The sequence below is a fragment of the Diadema antillarum genome, unplaced genomic scaffold (genome assembly GCF_040938485.1).
Source record: "Diadema antillarum isolate AM-2024a unplaced genomic scaffold, OU_Dant_1.0 seq00001050_RagTag, whole genome shotgun sequence".
In the NCBI taxonomy this organism is placed as follows: domain Eukaryota; kingdom Metazoa; phylum Echinodermata; class Echinoidea; order Diadematoida; family Diadematidae; genus Diadema; species Diadema antillarum.
Genome location: NW_027271880.1, coordinates 1,554 through 22,884, shown reverse-complemented (window position 1 = coordinate 22,884; position 21,331 = coordinate 1,554). Strand labels below are relative to the sequence as shown.

Sequence of the window (21,331 nt, the reverse complement as noted above, 5' to 3'; positions counted from 1 at the left end):
AAAAAGTAAAACTATTTGCTTAAAGAGTCAGTGGTACTATGATATTCCTCCTCAGAGTTATATAATAGTTATTTCTTTGTAGTTTTTTCTTGATATATGATTAGATGATTCTTGATGAGATTAAGGAAAACAAGTGCAATTGGTATGAAAACTCTTAACCGCAAAAACCCTTTGTATATGTAGTTTCTATTCCTAATTCTGTCATGATTGAACTTCGACCCTCAAGGTGGAGGCGCTCGAGACCGGAAGTCGCCTGCTCCCCATGTCACCGTTTGACAAGAAGAGCATCTCGGTGGACGAGAGCGTGACCAAAACTCTGGAGGAGGAGTGGGATGAGAAGCAGGCCATCATCGACGCCATCAGAGCCAAGCAAGAGGTGGGTGGAGGATGCCTCTTAATAAAGATAATGAGGATGTTAGGTTACCATGGCAACAACTGTGATGATATTTTTTTTTTCAGTTTAATTGTTTCCATGGTCATCGTCATTTGATATTTTGTCCGTACATTCTCATGCAATGTTGTTGGTATTGTTGGGGATGATGATAAAACAGTAATGATAAAACTATGGTAATGATGGTAATATTTTGATCCGTTCTTGGCAGCATGTCAAATGTATTGTTGTAACTATCCATATTTCCTGTTTTGTCAGTATGTTACTCATGTCGTGTTGATAGTACTGACTGTGATGTTGCGGATATGATTCATTGTTACTATGATGGACACTATTGGTATTTTGTCAGTGTCAGTACTTTATTGTGATTATCATCACCTCTTCCTACCAGTATTTTGTCAATGTCTCAATCTTGTGATGTTCTTCATGTAAGATGATGATAACATTAATCAAATCATTTAAAGAGTCACCTACAATTAACATTTTGTCCTTCGCAGATCGCCGACAAGCTGAACTCCTCGCTAGAGGAGAGTGCCAATCGCCGCCAGATGTCGCTGGACTCCGAGGGCGGGACGAGGAGGATGCAGGGTGACGACGGGTGGCAGGACGACGAATACTCCCGCCAGAATCTGCAGGGCAACAAGAGCGAGGGCAGCAAGACGGATCAGGACAGAGAGGAGCTGAGGGAGAATGACGAGGCGTTTTACAGGCGGCCTGTGCCCGAGGTAACTTGAGATCAGGATGCACGTTAAAAATTTTGACAAGCCGAACAAGGAACAGACCTTGTCTTACCTTCATGTTTTAATACAGTATCATGCATTTCCCAAAGTCACTATAAAATATTGTTGTTGATGTTGCCTTTAATTTTGGTATATTTTCACAGTCTTGTTTTCTTTCTTTTTTTTTTAATTTTGCTCAAATGTGTATATATATTCTGCTTGTAGCACACATGCATTCCGAGAGAGGTATAAATTTGTAACTTACATTCTGTAGTTGGGTTCTTTTAGTAGCCAGATAGGAAATTTGACACTGTGAACTTACAAAACAAATTTGACAGTTGTTCCTTTATTTCATATTGTTTAAAGCCATAAAGATTAGTTATACTCTCAACTTACATTTACCTATTTTGTGACATTTTTTGATGGTAAAAACAATGTTTGTTGTGGGTGTACATATCTTACAATTTGGTGACATTTTGCAATGTAGTGATGAGAATACAAGTTGTCATCTACATAGTGCTTTTCCACCATGTTGTGATGCTTGAACTGCTTTACAACATACAATGTACCTATGACATACAGGTATCCATATGTTCTGTTCTGTGTGTATCAGACACATTTTAAAGTATGTCGACTATTCGTTGATTTTCCTGGAAATCAAGGCCGAGCGCCAGTCTGGAGATGGGGCCGAGCATACGGCCGATTTCATGCCTGACGGTGTTGTCCTTCGGGAGAAGAAACTCCAGAGACCGACCACGCTCCTCAACAGGCTCAGCGTCCAGAGTGTCAACTCTGTGGTGAGCGAGGGCAGCATCGACCTGGAGAACATCAGCGACGACGACGAGGCGGAGGCAGAGAAGGTCCACGGTTCGTTCAGGAAATCCGGTGAGTGATGAGAGCTTTTAACTCTTTCTGTGCCAATAAGTCAAATGTGCACAAATTTCATACACAAACCTATGGAGAGGAAATCAATGTGGTATTCAGAGGGTTAATGAAATGCACTGAATGTCATTATAGGCTGTACTAGATTTGGCCTAGCCACTTGCTTTTTGTATGTCCTCCCACATACCTCTGTAAAGAACCTTCAGTGTTAGAGTCTTCATGAGTGCAATTGGGATCGGTGTGTGCATTAATTTCTGCTGTATTTACACTACTCAACAGTGAGTCATTATGATTGTAGACAGTTTCATGTCAGTTGAGCAAGGCCGAATAGGACCAGTTGTGTGTAGTGATACTGCCCGTACTTTGATACCAAGGGGTATGGACGTAAAGGAGGACAGGACGTCGATGAGTTGCATAAACATTTAACATATAAGGAAATATTCTAAGGTTTGTTTGAAGTCAGGATTATGAATGCTAGTCTTAGTGGTCATATTGCAGCATCTTTAAGTGATATATGTACTAATGACTTTGGGGTTTTTATTTCGATGGAAAGAGCAATATATGCACAAAATCTACCTAGTCTTTGCTTGATTTCTGGAGCAAAGGGTATGTACATATATGTGATAAGGCAGGAATGACATTGAATACACCAGTCTTCAAATTTTGTCTTCGTAATCCAGCAGCAAGAATACATCGCCATGAGGAGTCCTCTGTGACTGTTTGATAAAGCAGCAATGACAATGGCATTGCTGATATTATTCTACCCCCCCCCCCCCCCCGTCTTTTTAACAGATGCCTCTAAGAGTGGACTGCCACCAGGAGCGAGACCGAAGGAGAAGAAGAAGATCAGGGCTGAGCTGTCTCTGAACTTGGACGAGACCGTCACGTCGCCAGGCACGGAGGTCACGGAGGATGTGACCCCGGCCGTCCTGACCCCCACCAGCACCGAGATGTCTTGGGAAGGTGGGCACAATGAATAACAACAAAATAGATTAACAAACAAACAAGCAAGCAAAACAAGCAAACCTCTGAATGATATCACAAGTGCTCCAGAATTTCAGCTGAATGACTCATTGTTAGTCCACTTGTTGACTGCAGTTTGGTCGCCATTTGTGTCAAGGTGTTCTATGCAGCTGCCATTTTCAAAATACTTCCAAATTTTCTTCTTTTTTTCCCCCACACTTTACCTGCCCATTTGTCAAGCAGAAATTTTTTGACAATTCTCTGACATTTGACATTTTATTTGTGTTGTCATGAGCATGTTTTTGGCCTTTCTTCATACATTGCTGTAATGTTGAGGAAATGTTCACTCTTGATATATCTAACCCGGTATCTTTTTTTTTTTTTGGTAATCCATATGACGGTAATTTGAATCTTAGCAGGAGACTATGATGAAACTGGGGTATAGGTATATTCAAAGATGTATGTCATGGAAAAATGACGTGACATTGCACAAATGGGAGCATTTATGTCCAATTTTCCACAAGGATATTGACTTGATAAAGAGAGTTCAAGGGAAATGTGTCAATATGAACAAAAGTCTTGATTTAGCCATCCTCCAGTCATTAGTTTATAATGTATTATTCATGATTTAGCCACTGTGATGTATCTCATCTTTTGGAAAGTAAGATTCAGCCACGATACTGATAGGTATTCTGTTGTGAATTTGTGAAGATGATACCCCAATGAACAAGGCGGAACCAATCGAGGAGTATTCGGCGAGGGAAGAGCACGAGGACCGGTGGAGGTGGCGAAAGGTGTCCCTCGGAGGGAAGGAGTACAACATTGATATGAAGGCCATCAACCCATACAAGAAAGTCTTGTCGCACGGAGGTGTGTTCTCACTCTGTTCTGAATTTCATGTTTATTTGAGGGGGGGGGGGTGTAGGGAGAGAGGATTACAGCAGAACATAGCTTGAAATGCCATAGAGTGCTGAAGTAATGGTGTCAAAGTATTTTGTTATACAGTGCACTCCCATTACAATGAACGCGATTATAACAAAATTCCGGTTACAACAAAGTTAAAATTCAGGACCCAACATTATCCACTCAATGTATTGTAATTGTTTATTTGTTAGTGCATAATAAAATTTTGATATAACGAAAGAAAACTGCCCATCCCAAAGACTTCGTTATAATGGGAGTCCGCCATAGCATGGTTTGGAACCAGATGCAAGCATTTTTTAATAGCAACAACATTGTTTGCAAATATTCATGCCAGATGAGGTTGTTTAAAACCAGTTTCCATGACGGTCAATGACTATGACATCACACTTTGGTACTCTATTTTCTTTTTCATTAGAGAGTCCCTGACATTCAGGAGAAATCTTTGCAGCCATGATATCGAAAGTCTGGATGATTTTAGCCCATGTCAAAAATACCAAACTCGTTATAATTTCTTGAGATGATAGAAGTCAATATGCCTCTATGAATAATAGCAGATGAAACTTATTTAAATATCAGATGCCTCTATGAAATAACACTTTGTCTTGTCCGCTCCCTCTGAATTTTTAAACTTCTTCTCATTCCTCAATGATTGGTAAAGAGGCAAACAAGACCCTGCAGCTTTTTCACTCATTCTTCAAAAGAAAATGTTGTAGAGTCAAACTTCTTTTGCTTTGTAGATATGAACCAATTTTTATGCCTCCGCCACGAAGTGGTGCCGGAGGCATTATGTTTTCGGGTTGTCCGTCTGTCCGTCCGTCCGTCCGTCCGTCCGTAATGAATTTTGTGGACAGGGTAACTACCAAAACCTTTTGAGGTATCCTAATGAAACTTGGCATGTATGTGTATTAGGGGGTGAAGTTGTGCCTATCAACTTTTGGGTGCACATGCTCAAGGTCAAAGGTCAAAAGGTCAAGGTCAAATGCTCAAAATTTTACAATTTCCCCCATATCTATGCAATGCCAGAAGATATTTTCTTGAAACTTAGTGTATACATGTACTACCCAATTAAGATTCTCTGGTGAAAGTTTGGGGTCATGAGGTCAAAAGGTCAAAGGTCAAAAGGTCAAGTAAAATGTTAAAATTTCACTTTTTTCTCTGTATCTTGGAAATTGTTCAAGGTATCTTCATGGAACATAGTGTATATGCATCTACTGACTGGCAGTGGTTATCTAGGGAATTTAGGGTTCATGGGGTCAAAGGTCAGGGGTCAAAGGTCAAGGGCAATACTTCAAAATCTTGCTATTTTCCTTATATTTATGCAATGCCAGCAGGATTTTTTTTTTTTTTTAGACTTGATGTATGCATGTCTAACCCAATAGAGTTTCTCTGGGATTTTTTTTTTTGCCAAGAAGGTCAAAAGGTCAAAGATCAAGTGAAAGTGCTGAACTTACTTTTTTCTCCATATCTCGGAAGTGGCTCAAGTTATCTTGAAACTTAGTACATGCTGAATTTATGTATGTTCTGCCTGACAGTGCTTCTCTTATAAATCAAAGGCCAGATGAAAATGATAACAATTTACTGTTCAATACAGAAATTGCGCTTTTTCTCCATACCTTGAAAATTACTCAGTGCTTAAACTTATGAAATGGTCAAAGTCAAGTTAAAGTTCTTAAATCCCCAAATACATGCTCTCCTATTCATCCAATTAAACATAGGTCAAGGAAGGTAAACATTCAATACATTTGTGACAAACATGTCATTTTAATATTTTGCCAATTTTGTGAAAATGTAATCACACATTGTCCACATATACTATAGACCTATTAGGAGAATCATGCATTATGGCGGAGGCATACCAGTCGCCATAGCGACATTTCTAGTTTTTGTGTGTGTTTTGTTTTTGGTTTTTTTTTTTAGTATTTCAGAAATGCTGGGATTTTAATGTCACCATTACAAAGAAAAAAAAAGAAAAGGTCCAATTAAGAGCCACCTCGGAGAGATTGTATTGAAGCCAATGCATCCTGCCTTCTTTTGTTTTCCAGGAAAGCAAATGATGAATGCCCTCAGTCTCTGTGTATAAGGAATGGGAGGGTCATTAGACTCCATGTCCATAGGATGTGGTTGATCCCAGTGATTAGGACTCCAGATAAACCCCTCTGTGTCATCTGTCGTCCGGGTATTGTGACATAGGATTAGACAGATCTCCTATCAATTTCCTGCACTTCTCAGCTTTGTTGTTCTTGGGACGTCTTTGAACGGTGATAAGAATCTCTGTTATGTTTCGTTATGACTGCAGAGAGATCAAATTTGGGGTGTGTTTTTTAAATGATTTTCGCAGGTTACTACGGCGAGGGCCTCAATGCCATCATCGTGTTCGCCTCCTGCTATCTCCCGGAGAAGACGAGGAAGGACTACACGTACATCATGAACAACCTCTTCCTCTATGTGGTCAGCACACTGGAGCTGCTGGTGGCCCAGGAGTACATCCTGATCTACTTCCACGGATCCGCCTCGCGGGCCAAAGTGCCGTCCATCACGTGGATGAGGAAGTGCTACCAGATGATTGACAGGAAGTACGTAACGGGCAGTCCGGTCCGGTCCGGTCCGGTCTGGTAGCCCCTGTGCACTCTGTGGTTCACATGATGTGATCGTTGTGAGAGTTCACTCGTACTGGGGTTAGATGTGATCAGCCAAGTGACATTTGTTTGGGACTGTTTAGTTTTTTATTTTTTTTTTAAATCTGAAATCTCTGTCTTACAGTCTGAATGTTGATGAATGTGTGTCATCACAGTAAAGAGATAGTGATGCATTGTGATTAACGGATATGGTACAGTCAGCCATCCATAGTTGTTAAAACCATATTAGGGAGACTAATCTGCCAACATTTTGCAAACTATGAATTTGGCCAAAAAAGAAATATATATACATGTGTTTTTTCCCTTCTCAGCAACATTAATATACGTAACAATCTGTGAGGTTGGATTCATGGTACATTGTTAGTATCAGTCACCTTTTATCATTGGGGGGGGGGGGGGGGGGGGGGGGACACCAATTACCATTTAAAGAGTGTATTGATTGATACATAGCCGTTGTCAAACGAGCTATTATGGAATTATTTTCAATGAACTTATGCAATAACAAATCAAAATAACAGTAGAAAAGTGAAGATTTACAAATTGTTCTCTTTCTTTCATACATTGTAGATTCCTTGTAGATACTGCATAGCTCTTCTATAACAGAAATGATATAGCTAGAAATTAAGAATGCAAGACAAGAAACCATTATTGTAACTTATGTTCTGTCCTTTACTGTGTGGTCACATTGGTCAGGTTGAGGAAGAGTCTGAAGGGGCTGTATCTTGTCCATCCTACCACCTGGCTCAAAGCCATCGTCCAGCTCACCAAGCCATTCATCAGGTAAAAGTCCAGTTCTCGGTCAGGACATTTTCAGTGGCAGGGTTATTGTAGCACATCTTGAGGGGAATTGATGAAACTCGTATTTCAAATAGTAGCAAGAGAATAAGATGAACAAGATAATGTCATTAATGCTGCATGCTACTCTGCACACTGTGAGGAAATTTTTTTTTTTCTTAAATCCTGCTAAAAATTAGGGATTCAGTGATAAAGCGGCTGATGTAGAAATATCTTTTTAGCAGGTATATATCAATGTGTAATCATGTATTTGAATGGTAATTGAAGCATACATAATTATATTGAATATATGTTAAACAATATATTCCACTCATACATGAGCATACACATGAACGTTGATACAATCCAAAGACTATTGGGTCAGCAGGAGACACCAGAAGTGTTATTTCTCTTCTTGTTTCACATAACAAGCAGTCAGTGCTCACCCTCACTCTAACCTGCTGTGCTTTGCCTCCTTGCTGTTCTGTGTTCCGTGCAGTCACAAGTTCAGCAACAAGCTCAAATTCGTCAAATCCCTGAGTGAGCTCAGGGCTATGGTCCCCATGGAGTACGTCTACGTTCCCGAAGAAGTGAAGAGGTGAGAACCATGCGTTTAGTTATATATTTCTTGTCCATCTACCTGCCTATCTATTTGTCAATCCATTTATGTATCTTTCTATGTAGCATTCCAGTGATTCATCTCTCTCTCTGTCTATATACCTTTTTATCTATATTCTTTTTCATTACCTATCTATTCAAATTTAATGTTACTCATGGGAAGCAGTTAACATCCTGTTTTAGAATTTTGTCATTTAAAATGAAGAGAAAAGGAGTTACATGTACATGTGAAACCTGACTCCGTCTTTTAAGTACACTGTGAAGTGTGTATAAGATTCGATCACATGTTGCAACAGTTTGACACATATTTCTTGTGTTTGAATGCTCTGGCTAGTCATTTGTACAGCAAATTTGAAAAAAAAAAAGATGACATTTGAGTGATAATTTATTGCAGGAAAAGGAGTCTCTTATACACCAATTGTAGAAAACAAAAAAGTACAACAAATATTGCAGAGGTATAATGGGTTATATCATATTTGTAGATTATTGTTGCTGCTTTTATTTCCTATTTGTCTTATTTTCTTCCTGCCCTACTTTTGTTATAATTTCAGAGACAGCATCAACTTTCAGTAGATAAGAAAAAAGGTGTAAGCGCTGAGTCTCTCTGTGTACCTACTGTACAGTTTTTGTTTTCAATTGAATTCCCCTTTTAACTGCTGTCAGTAGTAAGTACAAGGATAACCAGTTGCCAAATGTGTACCCATGGTTGACCCTTACCCATGTACTTACAGTAGCTACATGTATTTAACAATTTGGCTTGATTCATAGATTTTTTTCTTACCCTGTAGAATATGGCAGAGGAATGTTGTTAAGACTTATCATATTGTCATTCACAGGACTCTTGTAAATAATAAGTGCGTGGTATTGTAACTTGTTTGCATTGTCCACAAGATTTGAGTCTCATTTACACTTGTGAAATATTTGCAGTGATCCATTGGGAGTAGGTAATGACAATGAAACTAACAAATCAAACTGTTGTCAAGTTGATTCTCACAGCTGAAAATTCATTCAACAAATAATGAAAGAGTGATGGTATTGTATCATGAGCATGGGGAAAAAAAAGAAGAAAAGGTTGCTTATTTTATCTTGGTCCAGGTTGTTTTGCAATGTATTATCAGCAAGAAAGTGTCACTGAGTGTTTTGGAGATCATGATTGATGGGCACCTGTCCATGATGTCAGACGAGTCATAGTGTTTGTCTTCAGTGGACGTCATGCATGTTTCATCCATGCCATTTAAAATGTCAAATTGATTTGTTTGAAATTCTGAAACGAACTTTGACAGGTATGGGGGTGTATCATTTGTTTGTTTTTTTTGGATGAGTAGATAGAGTTTGTGCTCGCATATGAGTAGATTGACAGAACTGCCCTGTTTTTGCCAGAAACAAATGTTAAAGAATACATTTCTGGTGCACACGCAACTCAACAGTGTGCACTGCAGCTTCGCAACTCGCCAACTTGTATGCATTGAACTTCTCTCGTTAAATCTTGATCGCGACAGCACCTCGCCCTTTTTCCTGCAGATCAAAATTCTCTATTATTCAGGAGTCCTTCTTTGAAACTTAAGCCAGGAAGATCTTAAAGGGATGGTGTAGTAGTATTGGTTGAGGTGAAGTTTCAGCTTTTAACTTTTTGCGAGACACTTAGAATTCACTCCCTGAAATGTTTTGATAGAGAGCATACAATTCTAAGCGGAATTGAAAGTTTATTTGAGGAGGATTCCTCTTGAATTATGCTCTTTCATATTTCAAAGGTTTCTCATTATCTCACAAAAAAGGTTGAAAAGTCAAATTCCCATCTCAACCAAAACTATACCATCCCTTTAACCTCAGGAGCTCCCTCTGTCCACAACATGTTATAGACACAGGCAGTACTCCCTGCTCAGTTGTCCTTTTACTGGCACACTGGTGGGGTATTGAGAGGATGACGATTTTGCTGTTTATTGTGCCATCATTTTGATAGAAAAGAGAGCGACAGAATTGAAATATCTGGTCATAAGCCAAGACATGTTACTCATCAGATCATGTGTATTCGATGGAGATGCTAGATAATGTAGGTGATTTCATTGTGTGTCAGTGTCGTATTGATTGATGACTTTAACATGCAGTGAGAATTGTTCTTTTTTTCACAGCTTTCCTTTTCCTATGCAGTTGAGCATGTTTAACACGTTACATTTGAAATCTCACATAGTTTTTCTGTAGCAAAACAAAAAACAAAAAACAACTTGCTGTTGCCGCAACTACTGTTTTTCCTGTTTTCTCTCAAACTTGTGCACACTTTGTAGCAATTCACCTGAAAAATTAATCACCAACTATTTTTTCTTCCCCCTCACCTGCTTGCCACGCTTGATTCCCCTGCCAGATTTGACCAAAACAAGAATAAGGTAAACTCAAGACTAGCATGCAGTTCACTCATTTCAGTTTGGGTTTTGTTGTGTCTTTATTTCCTTTCAGATGAATTCTTTTTTTATTTGTTCTTTTCCAATAGTGGCATTTCATTTGATTATGCTTTCCCTTTCTCTTTTTTTGTGTGCATGGTGATAGTATCTGATCAAAGTTTGTAGATGAAAGATAACTGATGTACCAATCCAATTTCCTGGATGTGTTACGTGTTATACTTTATATATGCTATAGAATTTAAATTTTCTTAGAAAGCTATTTCTTATTTTTTACTTCAAAAGAGGCAATACAGTGCTTCCGTATTCCTTCTCTTTATTCCTCTGTGATTTTGTGATAATGGCTTGCCTGACATGCAGTGTTTGTAGACTTAGATTTGCTTGTCTGATGTTTGGATATACAATGCAAAATACCCATGTGACACCTTTGATAAGGAAATTTCAGTGATGTGCTCCAAAATGTCATAGTATAATTTGAAGAGTGTACTCTGAAAGATGTGATCAAGAGTGATGTTTTTGTTTTCTCCCGTAGACCCTTAATGATTTACTGTAAAACCAGAAACATTCGCAGCATGAAACTTTTGGTGAATTGGAGCCGACAGCCTTTTTTGCTTCATGAAACTTTTGTGAAGTGCCAGTGGCATCCAATATAATGTGTAGACAGAAAATTTTGCATGCGTTTTGCTTTCACGAATCCTGACTCCTCACAAAATTAACGAAAGTTTCGTGCAGGCGAACATTTCTGGTTATACAGTACACTATAATTGAGTGGTGTGAGCAGAGTTATACCTCAATTACCCTTCAGTGACCACAGTGCTTCCCTTTACCAGTCATATCAAGATGAATAAAATAGTGCTAATGGCAGGCATACAGTTATGTTGAATACATACTTTAAATTATCATCTGTCAAGGCAATGGAATTTGATTTGGTTAAAGGGGTATGTCAAAAAGAGACAACTGCTTTGTGTGTGACAATTTTTGAAATGATGAAGACAAGCTGTGTTTTGAAGTTGAAAAGCATTTGATTCTATTCTTGACTGATAATCAGACTTTACCGTTTCTAAACACAGAACCGAATGTTTGGGTTTTTTTTTTAAATAAAAGAAGAGTGAGGTGATGTGAATAGTGACTGCATCGTGAGGCAACTTAGGAAGGAGAGGGTGATGAATGACAATTGAGGCCTTTTTAAAATGAAAAATCCTGTTTTTCTGGTAACCATTTTTAAAGGGTAGACATTCACTGTTTTGCCAGTATCTAGAATCTTTTGGGTAAAAAAATACTGTTGTGGAATGTGGAATGATTGTGATCAGTCTTGTTCCACGCGAACATCTGTTATTCAGTTTTAAAACGAAAAAGAAATAATTTCTTCAGTGAATGTTCCTTTGGACAGCACCATAACGGGGATAATAGGCATCTGTTTAGTATTGATATATTTCATAGAGATGGTTCTATCCCTTGATCCTCTTGTTGCAAATTGTAGAATATTGCTGTTGTGTCACTAGTTAGGTATCTTATCTATATATGCTGTGTGGAAAAAATTGCATTTTTTTTTTGAAATTTTGCTTCATTTCATTTCACCAAGAGAATAGTTACATGTGCTTTGTTCTTTCTCTCCTATCATCGCTGTGATTTTCTTCTTCTAGGGTGGCGGTACTTTGTGGGGTCAGTACCTCCTTTTTCCTTCCTCTCTCCTTCCTTCCCATGATACCTTGCTTGACCTAACCTCTGCCCTCTGTTTCGTGGGGGGCGTGGGGCTACGTCTTTGGTCCCTGCACCCCACCACGCCCCATCTCGCACCCCTGCATGAGTCCCTCTGGCCAACGCGAACGTTGGCCAGGGTGCTGCGAACGTCCCTTAGCATCTTGTGTAAGGCTACAAATCTTGTATAGCTGCACATAAAATGCATGCTCTTGGCACTCAAAAGCTTTTTCTATACACTAGATATATCCTATCTGCATGATATGATTTTATTATGCATGCTGGAACCCCAGTAAAGGTATATCTGGCCACTCATTTATCACATGGATAGACTGTACTCCTATGATCTATGATCTAATTTGGCTAACTAATATTCATTTCACAGAACTACTCCGGACAGAAGCATGGCTGACATCACCTCCTGTTATTTTCTCATCTTTTTGTCAGTTTCAAATATATATGTAAATACTTACTAATACATCAAAATAACCTATGAATGTTGATACACCTGTCAAGAGTAACTGTAGGAGATATGACAAAAATATTATGATTAATGTCCTAAGCCCAAACTAACTGCTCACTACAAGATAGCAATCACAGATCTTGGTTTTATTACAATGCTGATTATCATCAGAGTATTTCTGTGGTATTCCCTAATTAACAGTATGTTTACTCACATAAACTTTAGATAGGGACATAAGAATGATACCCTTACCATTTGTTTTTGTACTCCTAGGTGCTTTCCAGCTCAGAGATATCATTTGATTTCTTCATAAAGCAAAATCATTCCCTTGATGGACAAACATGCCTACATCAAAATTTTAGTGGCTTGCACTCATTGAAATAATTGCAAGGTTCATTTGGAAATTTTAAGTTGATGCTGAATCACTCGTATTTTCCTTTGCATCTGATAGATATTGTTTTACTTCAAAATTGCTAATGTTATGATTTTGTTACCATTTTGAAGATTAAAACAAACTCTTAGCCCTTTTTACAATAATGATTAACTGAATTAAAAAGAGTGACAACAAAAGCTTACAGACTGTTTTCGTGATGAGCAGTAGTGTAGAGAATTTACAGATGTTGACTTTGTTTCATATAAGATGGCTATATTCAAATTCACGAAATTCTTCCGTCGAGATGTTTTCATTGCAACTGATTGACAAATTGCCCTACATTGATGTCAATCAGTTACAAGATGGCTACAGTTCTGATATTTTCAGTGGCCAAATAGATATCAGAAAGGTAGGATGTTGAAGTGAGGAAGAGTGATGTAAAGTTGATATTGATTTGATTCAATTCATTTATTCCACATGCTGAAAAGAATACACAATATCTACTCACATTCCTAATTGGTTTTGTAGAGCCATATCATACATATCTGGTAATTTGTGGCTTTTACACTAGACATATTTTACATACAATCATTAAAGGCATACTTATAGTCAATGAAGGCAAAGTCCCCAAATCATATCCATAGAGTATGTTGTACTCTTAGATCATTATCATTGCATTCTATGCTTGCTATTGCACCAAAGTGAACTGACACACACAGGCATTGCAGGTTATATAGTATGTTGACCTTAGAATGGGCTACTGGTCACTATAAGTAGAACAGAAAGATATTTTAATATACATATATATATGTACAAATGTATCTGTGTACCTGAATATATTTTACATGCTCAGTACCATTGCCAACTGCTTGATATTTTCCATGTATTATTTGTTCTTCTGGACAGACATTGTATGCTTTCAGATACCTGGCAAATTTATCGCCAATATTTGTTCGTTCCCACCACTGTTGCTAAAGACCAAACACTATTATTTTTCTTTTTTAGGTTTTTTGGTTTTAGAATCACGGCAGGTCAACACATATCTCCATTACCCACATAGTATTGTAGTCAGTATTTGTTTTATAAACCCTATGGGAATACCTCCCCAAAAGAATGCAAAAAATGAAGGAAAAAAAGTACTACAAATACCTAAATACCTGATATTGGAACTGTTCAGCCATTTATTTACCTGGTAGAGTAAAGTGCCTAGATTATCAACAACATTACTAAACTACTTTCTTTTTAGAGTAGTACAATACCAGCCTAAGTGTGCTGATTTCATACACTTGTAACAGCCTGCCTGTGGCTCGCACATGCACAAACCAATATATGTATTGACAGCTGGTCTAGTGCTGTCTCCAGTGGTTGTTGCAGAATCATGGAGAAGAAACTCCACTCTACATTGTGTAATGATATAGACTATGATAGATATGTAGTTCAGTTTCTTTAGTCAATAAACATGCAATTTAACAATATCCATGGGCTACGGTATACCATGTGAAATGCATTATACATATAGTACAGATGTGTTTTCTTGTGTGGGAGGAGCACACTTGGAATCACACGCTTTTCAATATTGGGAGACCCCCTGTATTTTATCAACATTTTCCTTTTCTGTGTAATATAGAGATGCTACCATGTGTAAAACTTGAACATTTAGCATTGTATGTATGGTGTTCCTATGTTATGCACAAGAACATTAAATGTAATGGCAAAGTATTGGGTCAAAGTTTAACACTGAAGATTATGCTATCACCACTAGCCTATCACAAGTACTACACTCACAGTATATGATATAGTGTAATTTGTATATTAAAAATAGCAATTAGCCAACATGCAGCTTTACCTGTTATATCAATCATACATGTACTTGTACATTATCATTGGACTTCAAAGTCTTTATGTAACTTTCTGTACAATTTGCAAATTCACATCTTATCAACCAATCAAGATAAGCTATGCATGGTGTTATTTGATGTGAAGTCATACTAATAAAATTCACTGTGGCAGAAATATGCCAACACCATGGAAATGCATATATATACTACTTGATGTGTAGATCTTATTTTATCTAGAGTGTATACATGGTACAGTGGGTGATTTCTACCTTAGATTATATGCTTCAAAATGATAGTCAACTTACACAGTATATAATAAGTCAGTCATTGATCATTATCTCAATGTCTGGGTAATTAATAACTTGTCACGGTAGAATGGTAGATGTAGGTAGAAGGTTTGCTAACATACATTTTGTCTTCAAACTTTCACTTTCCTATCTTCTGTCCATCTCTTGTTTAAAAATAAAGGAGGGGGATAAAAGAGTTGCCAATTTTTTTTTCAAGTCAACATTTTTGGACATTTAAGCCTGATTTGAGGAAATGTTAGATTCTCATGGTCATGGATTTCTCATTTCAAATTACTTGAAATATCACAAATGGCACTGTGAAGTACATGTACAAGAAATTGGAACAACGCCCATTGTGACCACCGAGTCTGCAGTAATATTGAGAGTGGTGTGCATGCAGAAATTTAAGTAAAGCTGACATGTTTTGTCCAAGTTATGAGAGTGACCAAGCCCATTTAAATCTGGATATACATGTAGCACTTGTCTGTTTGCTTGTTGTTGTTTTTTAACACTGTTAATTGGATTTCAACAACAAATTCTGACTGGATGTGCGTGTGATGACAAATTAATCGCAACAAGGAATACATCATTTCCGTTGTAACTATGTGCATGAAGTACATTGATCTTTTATAAGAACAATTGTTTACCCAATTTTTTTGTGGTCTTTTGATTTTTTTTTCCCCCAAGGAATTTCATTAAATCATGTTTTCATTTGATTATGATAGCGGTGTAAAGTGACATTGCAAAATTTGCTTTTGAAGTTGATTGTGGACAAAGTGAAAATGAGTGTGATGTCCGTCATCGTGACTGCAATTCTTGGTACTATTCTTTCTTTTTCTTGTTTCAATTTGTTTAGAGAGAGAGAGTTTAATGCTGAATTGGATATCATCACAGTTGTGATACTTTGTATCAATTTTATGATCAAATGCTGCTGTCAGAGAGAGATAAGAAACTTCATCTGACTCACTCTTTGCAACTTGTCTGAATTTTTTTATTGTGTTTTCGAGTTAGATATAATATCAAGATAGAAGATTAAATGAGTAATATGATCAAATGTGTAGCAACTCACTCTTATGTTGAGAAGTGTTGGATTTTATTTCCATGTTGAGGTGGATCATTCATTATGGTGAGGACATCTGTTCAGCATTCTTCTATATTATGGATGCTGTTCTGGTGCTTGATACACTTTGATTAGTTTTTCTCAGTAATTTGCAATGGTGAAAGTATCACATATGGTGACTTCTCAGTTATTTTTCTGTCATTCACCTGTGCAGGACCAAAAAACCCTTAGCACTATTCAAATGTGATTAAGTGCTATAAAGTGTCTAGCTAGTGTTCTCATCAAAAGTAATGAGGAGGCAAATGCCAAAAGAAGAGAGCAGTACACATTTTGGTATCATCAGTTTGGCACTTCTTTGTGTTTGGATTATTCAAAAAGCGGTATGTTGATATAAATTATGGCAGTTTTTTTTTTTTTTTCATTTTCAGAGCATACTCTCTTGACTCTCATCCTGAACAGGTTATAAGGAAGTATCTTTTCTTTATCATGAAATATATAAGAAATATGTCTGTTTCTCTATTCTGAACCATGCAGCAAGACTAATGTGGCTTTACTCAGGTAATGCCCTTGACTCTATTCATATGGATATGAAATTTTGACTTCTCTAGATTTTACTTGTCATTGCCATGATTTGCTGTGGTGGTTTCAAGCATGTGGAAAAGAAAAGTTCTTATATTGCATTTTTTTTTTTTTGGTGTGCAGATTTATGGTAATGGTTTGATGTTGTATTGGCCAGTATGTGGAGAGGGGCAGGAAAGACAAAAAAAGAGGAAAAGATAGAGAGGATACATGTTTTAGTATGCCTCGCATGTTTGTTTTCATCTTGAGCTGTTGTCTGTCATTTCAGAGTATCAGGTATACAATTTTGGTTTAGTGTCTGTTCCTATATGCCACAGGGAGCATGGAAGATTACCATCATTTCTTGTCTTAATTAGGCTTTTCTTCTTCAAGTCTTTATTCATCTATCTATCTATCTATCTATCTCTCTATCTCTCCATCCATCATTCTTTCTCTTGTTGACTCACCATTTGAAATGTAGATTAATTATCATTATGTACATGTAAAATATACATGTATGGTGGTTGGAAATATTAAACAACATTATGGCCATTGTTCTAAGAAGGAGATTCATCAAAACTGTGTAAACCAAACCTTTAAATTCTTTGTTGAATCACATGTAATTTACCATTCTTTGTTTGTTGTTGTTGGTTTTTTTTGGGGGATCAGGTGTAGATATCCCTTTCTCTTGGAAAACTTTAGTGTCAGAAGGCTTTATGTCCAAAACCTTTTTTTTTTGTTAGGAAGATATTTCTTGAAATTAAATGGACAATAAAGTGTTTGCTTGACTGAAGTAGATATATTTATTGTGTATAGACAAAAATATGCTCGAAAAGCCCCCCCCCCCTCAAAAAAATATCTAAACGAGACAAAAGGAAGTTCACAAGACGCTGCTAATTTTAGTGCTAAACTAGGAGATAGTGTGATCCCAAATTGGTGATTGTCATAATGCTGCAATTACCAATGACATCAGATGAGCTATTCAAATGGAATAAGATATATATATTTTTTTTTTGTCTAGAACACAGGCCATAATGCGTTGTTTAACAAAGTGTAGGGGTGCATGAAGTACAACTACCACATGGCAAAGTTAAAGTCTACATATGAAATTCATATATGCATAATTATGTATATCCCTATAGATATATATATATATATATATATATATATATATATATATATATATATATATATATATATATAATGTGTGGCAGAGGGCAGTAAACTGATTTGGAAGTGTAATATCGTGATTCAACCTTATTCACCATGGTGAAATTCATCTCTAGTATATCGAATGCTATTTCATTTATCCATTTGTCCTTCTTTTTGGAGTAGGTGCAGGTTTCCTTTGTCTAACCCATTCTAGAACATAAGTATTAAACTAACAAATTTTGTTTCCAGCTCGTCATGCCATTTTCAGCGTTTTGTAAGTTTGCATGGATTTTGGTTTTCTTTTCATTCATAAACAGGTCAACATGGAAGAATGCAACTGACTTAATATTTCAGGCATGCTGAAATTCATGAAAATATTTGTGTAATGTTGTATGCAGTATCCAAGATGAAAGCGCAAGTACAGTTTTGGTATTTAGGAAAAAAAAAAAAAATATATATATATATAAAGTACCTGTATTTCTGAAAAGTTAGATAAAGGTGTAACTGTGCAAATCTCTGTTTCTATTTATCTGAATCAGCAGCACTGAAAAAAAAACACGACAAAAAGTCAAAGCTCAGATAAGTCAAATATGGAACTTTTACAATTATGTGCATTTGAGAGATATGTCCTTTGTGTAAACAAGCATAGGCCCAAAAGCAATTTTCTGGTTAAAACTTTGCTCTATACACCCTTATTGATGTCACTCTTGTAAAAGGGGCAAAGTTTTCAATATTTTCTTCTTCTTGTTTATCAAAACTGTACTTGTGTTACTGTAAAAGTGGATATTTTCGCGCGACTAATTTTTTTGCGCTTAGCTGGGTTAGAAGAGTTTCGCATGTTTTTAAGTCCACGGAATCAAGACATCAGCTACTGGAAACTATGGCATGCAAAAATATTCGCGTGCCTTTATTTTCGCGCTAGCTTCTGGTTGCGCGAAATGCGCAAAGATTTCAACACCGCAAAAATTTCCACTTTTACAGTATATCAGATGGTTCTGTGAGATCACTGCTAATTGAATGCAAAGTGTAAATCATGACTGTTGAAAAAAAAAAAAAGTCATGGATACAGTTACCCATGAAGCTGCCAACTTTGCTGATTTGTGATTGAGAGGTACAATACCTTTGAAAAAGACAGCAGTGGCAATGTACCAAGTATATTAGTTCAACCCATGGTGACTCTGCCAGTGGGGGAGAATGACATTGAAAGCTAGGTGTCACTTGCACTTTGAGGGGGTAAAAGGGGGTAAAATCATTCTCTTGAGGGGGGGGGGGGGATGATGAACCCCCTCCCCTATGTCATCCCAAACAAAGAAACATTTCTGTTTACGGATCATAATGTATGACCCCTGCTGATGTGAAGTGGCTGAGCTTGGTGTTAAAGTACACTGCAGCATGCACATTACTAGTACTCTCCTGGCAAATCAGACATAGTTGATTGCTTCTGAGGGTGCTGTGGAGTTCATATGCATGCATTCTAACTGCTGGTTAATACCGTTGTAAGAACATTTCATCTTGGTTTGCCTGATACAGACAGTTTTGGTTCAGACTCATGAATTTATAGAAAATTGCAAGGAGGCTTGTTGTCTAAAATATTCAGTGTTTTATCCTGCAACGTGCATGAAAAGGAAAGAAACAAGATTTTTTTTTTAAAGTTATTCTGAGAAGTGAAGGTACTGCCATGGCATGGAACATGCATCATATGCTGACCACTGGAAATGAAAGTGATACAGCAGAATAACATACAGAGCAGTATTTAGAAAACTGATGTTGGAAAAACTGTATGTGGGAGTGAAGCATAAAACAAATTTAGCTTTCTGGATAATACATGTGTTCAAACGTAATGTCAAAAATTCTTTGAATTGGCAGGTCAATTTTGCCAATAGTGAACTAAGTATTTTTCAACAAATTAATTCAAATTCACAACAGTTTATATATCATGTTTCTGCAGATGGTTACAGATCAGTTTGAAAGAAAGAACATCAATGAATATATTCTGCAGATGATTTCCTCAAGGGAATAATTATAGCACTGAGATTTGTAGATGTTTTTCCCTGTTGTACATCTCCTAGTAACCACCTGTTACTTCTGTCTATCTCCAGGGTGGATAGCAGGTCCTCCTCCCGTCGATGATGATGACTGGTTCTCCCTGGAGGAGGGCTACGACTCCGACTACTCAATCACGGCCGACTTCCTCCTGTCGCCCCACAACCCACCCAACTGGCATCGCCGCCGGCAACGCAAGCGCCTCCTCATCAAGGCCGGCCACTTCAACTTCTCCTCCTCGGACGAGGAAGGGCGCGGCGAGGACGGGGAGGGAGCAGGACGCAGGCATCACCGTAGACACCACCGCCACACCCAGCAACAGTCTCCATCACAGGAGCAAGAGGAGGGGGATGGATCTCCGACCACGCCCGGCAGCATCGGTATCAACCTTGGCCCAGCAACCAGCGCCACAGATTACATCACCGAGTGGTACTTCAAGCGCCGCAGCTACTCCGGCAGTGGGTTCATCGAGGACGACACCTTCTCCTACAACCACATCATCGCCACGCCCGAGGTGGAGAGGATAGAGTGGAAGGATGTGTTTGATGGAGAAGACGGAGACATCGAGGACGAGGATGGAGATTGCTGCGATGGAAACTCAGCCACAGAGAGCCACGGGCAACTAGAACTCAGTTCCTAGACATTCCATGTGTGCACATACAATATGTAGAGGGGGGAAATAATTGTCACATAAAGTGATGCAGGAAGTTGACTGTGTCCCAATATGATGACAGAAATGTGTGCACATTCAATCAGTGTTTAGGAGCAGATTTCAAAGGACCTCACAAAGTCTTACAAAATTGATTTTAAATACCAGATTCTTCTCATGTGTTCTTTGATTTCAATAGTATCATCTCATTGTTTTGTTTCTGACAGTAATAAATAATAAGCCATAGTTTGTCTTGGAATGTGTGCCTAGAGGTATTAAGTTTATAAGCGTAAAACATTGTTGAAATAGAGTCAAAGATATTTCTTAGACCACTTGTTGCTGACACAAATTTTGTTGTGGAACTTGTGTTGTCGTCATAAAGTGTATTGTCATTGTGAACTGTATGTTTTAATGAACAGTGTATTGTGCAATAAAATGGAATATCATAATTACGTGTTATGTATATAGTTGATAAGATATATTTTGTTTCAATTCATTGTGTAAAAGATATGGAGTTCATGAAGATTTAAAACTAAGAGCATACAGTAGTTATTATGTAGGTGACAACACCATAGGGAAAATATGTAAATCTTATCCTCCTTCCTTTGTATTGCTCTTTGTTTTTTTGCTATTAAGCTCCATCCTTCTTGGAGGGAGTGAGGGTTAGAGACAACTGTCGAAGAGACATGGATAAATTTCTTCCTGACAATGATACAATACTTAGCAAAATCTCTAATTATCATGGGAGTGGAGGTGTACAGACACTAAAATTTGCTGGTGTTTCAAAGCCTTATGCAACCCTGATTTAAAAGAGCTGAAATATGTGTATGTTTTGGATCATTCTATCTCTCTGATAGACAAGACTGAATTGCATAAAATGCACATTTACGAACAAGACAATTAATTTTAC

General features: G+C 37.6%; 1 protein-coding gene across 1 annotated transcript in view; it reads left to right on the top strand.

The window, feature by feature from the left end:
• LOC139743108 (uncharacterized) overlaps positions 1-21,057 on the top strand; it is a 77,301-nt gene extending 56,244 nt beyond the window's left edge. Inside the window, exons 7-17 of the mRNA XM_071653613.1 lie at positions 227-376; positions 889-1,116; positions 1,773-1,995; positions 2,785-2,955; positions 3,667-3,825; positions 6,218-6,452; positions 7,209-7,295; positions 7,789-7,887; positions 10,267-10,288; positions 11,944-12,166; positions 19,829-21,057. Coding sequence (XP_071509714.1) covers positions 227-376; positions 889-1,116; positions 1,773-1,995; positions 2,785-2,955; positions 3,667-3,825; positions 6,218-6,452; positions 7,209-7,295; positions 7,789-7,887; positions 10,267-10,288; positions 11,944-12,166; positions 19,829-20,412 — 2,181 coding nt within the window. The 3' untranslated portion in view covers positions 20,413-21,057. The remainder of the gene's footprint in view (positions 1-226; positions 377-888; positions 1,117-1,772; positions 1,996-2,784; positions 2,956-3,666; positions 3,826-6,217; positions 6,453-7,208; positions 7,296-7,788; positions 7,888-10,266; positions 10,289-11,943; positions 12,167-19,828) is intronic.
• The last annotated feature ends 274 nt before the right edge of the window (positions 21,058-21,331 follow it).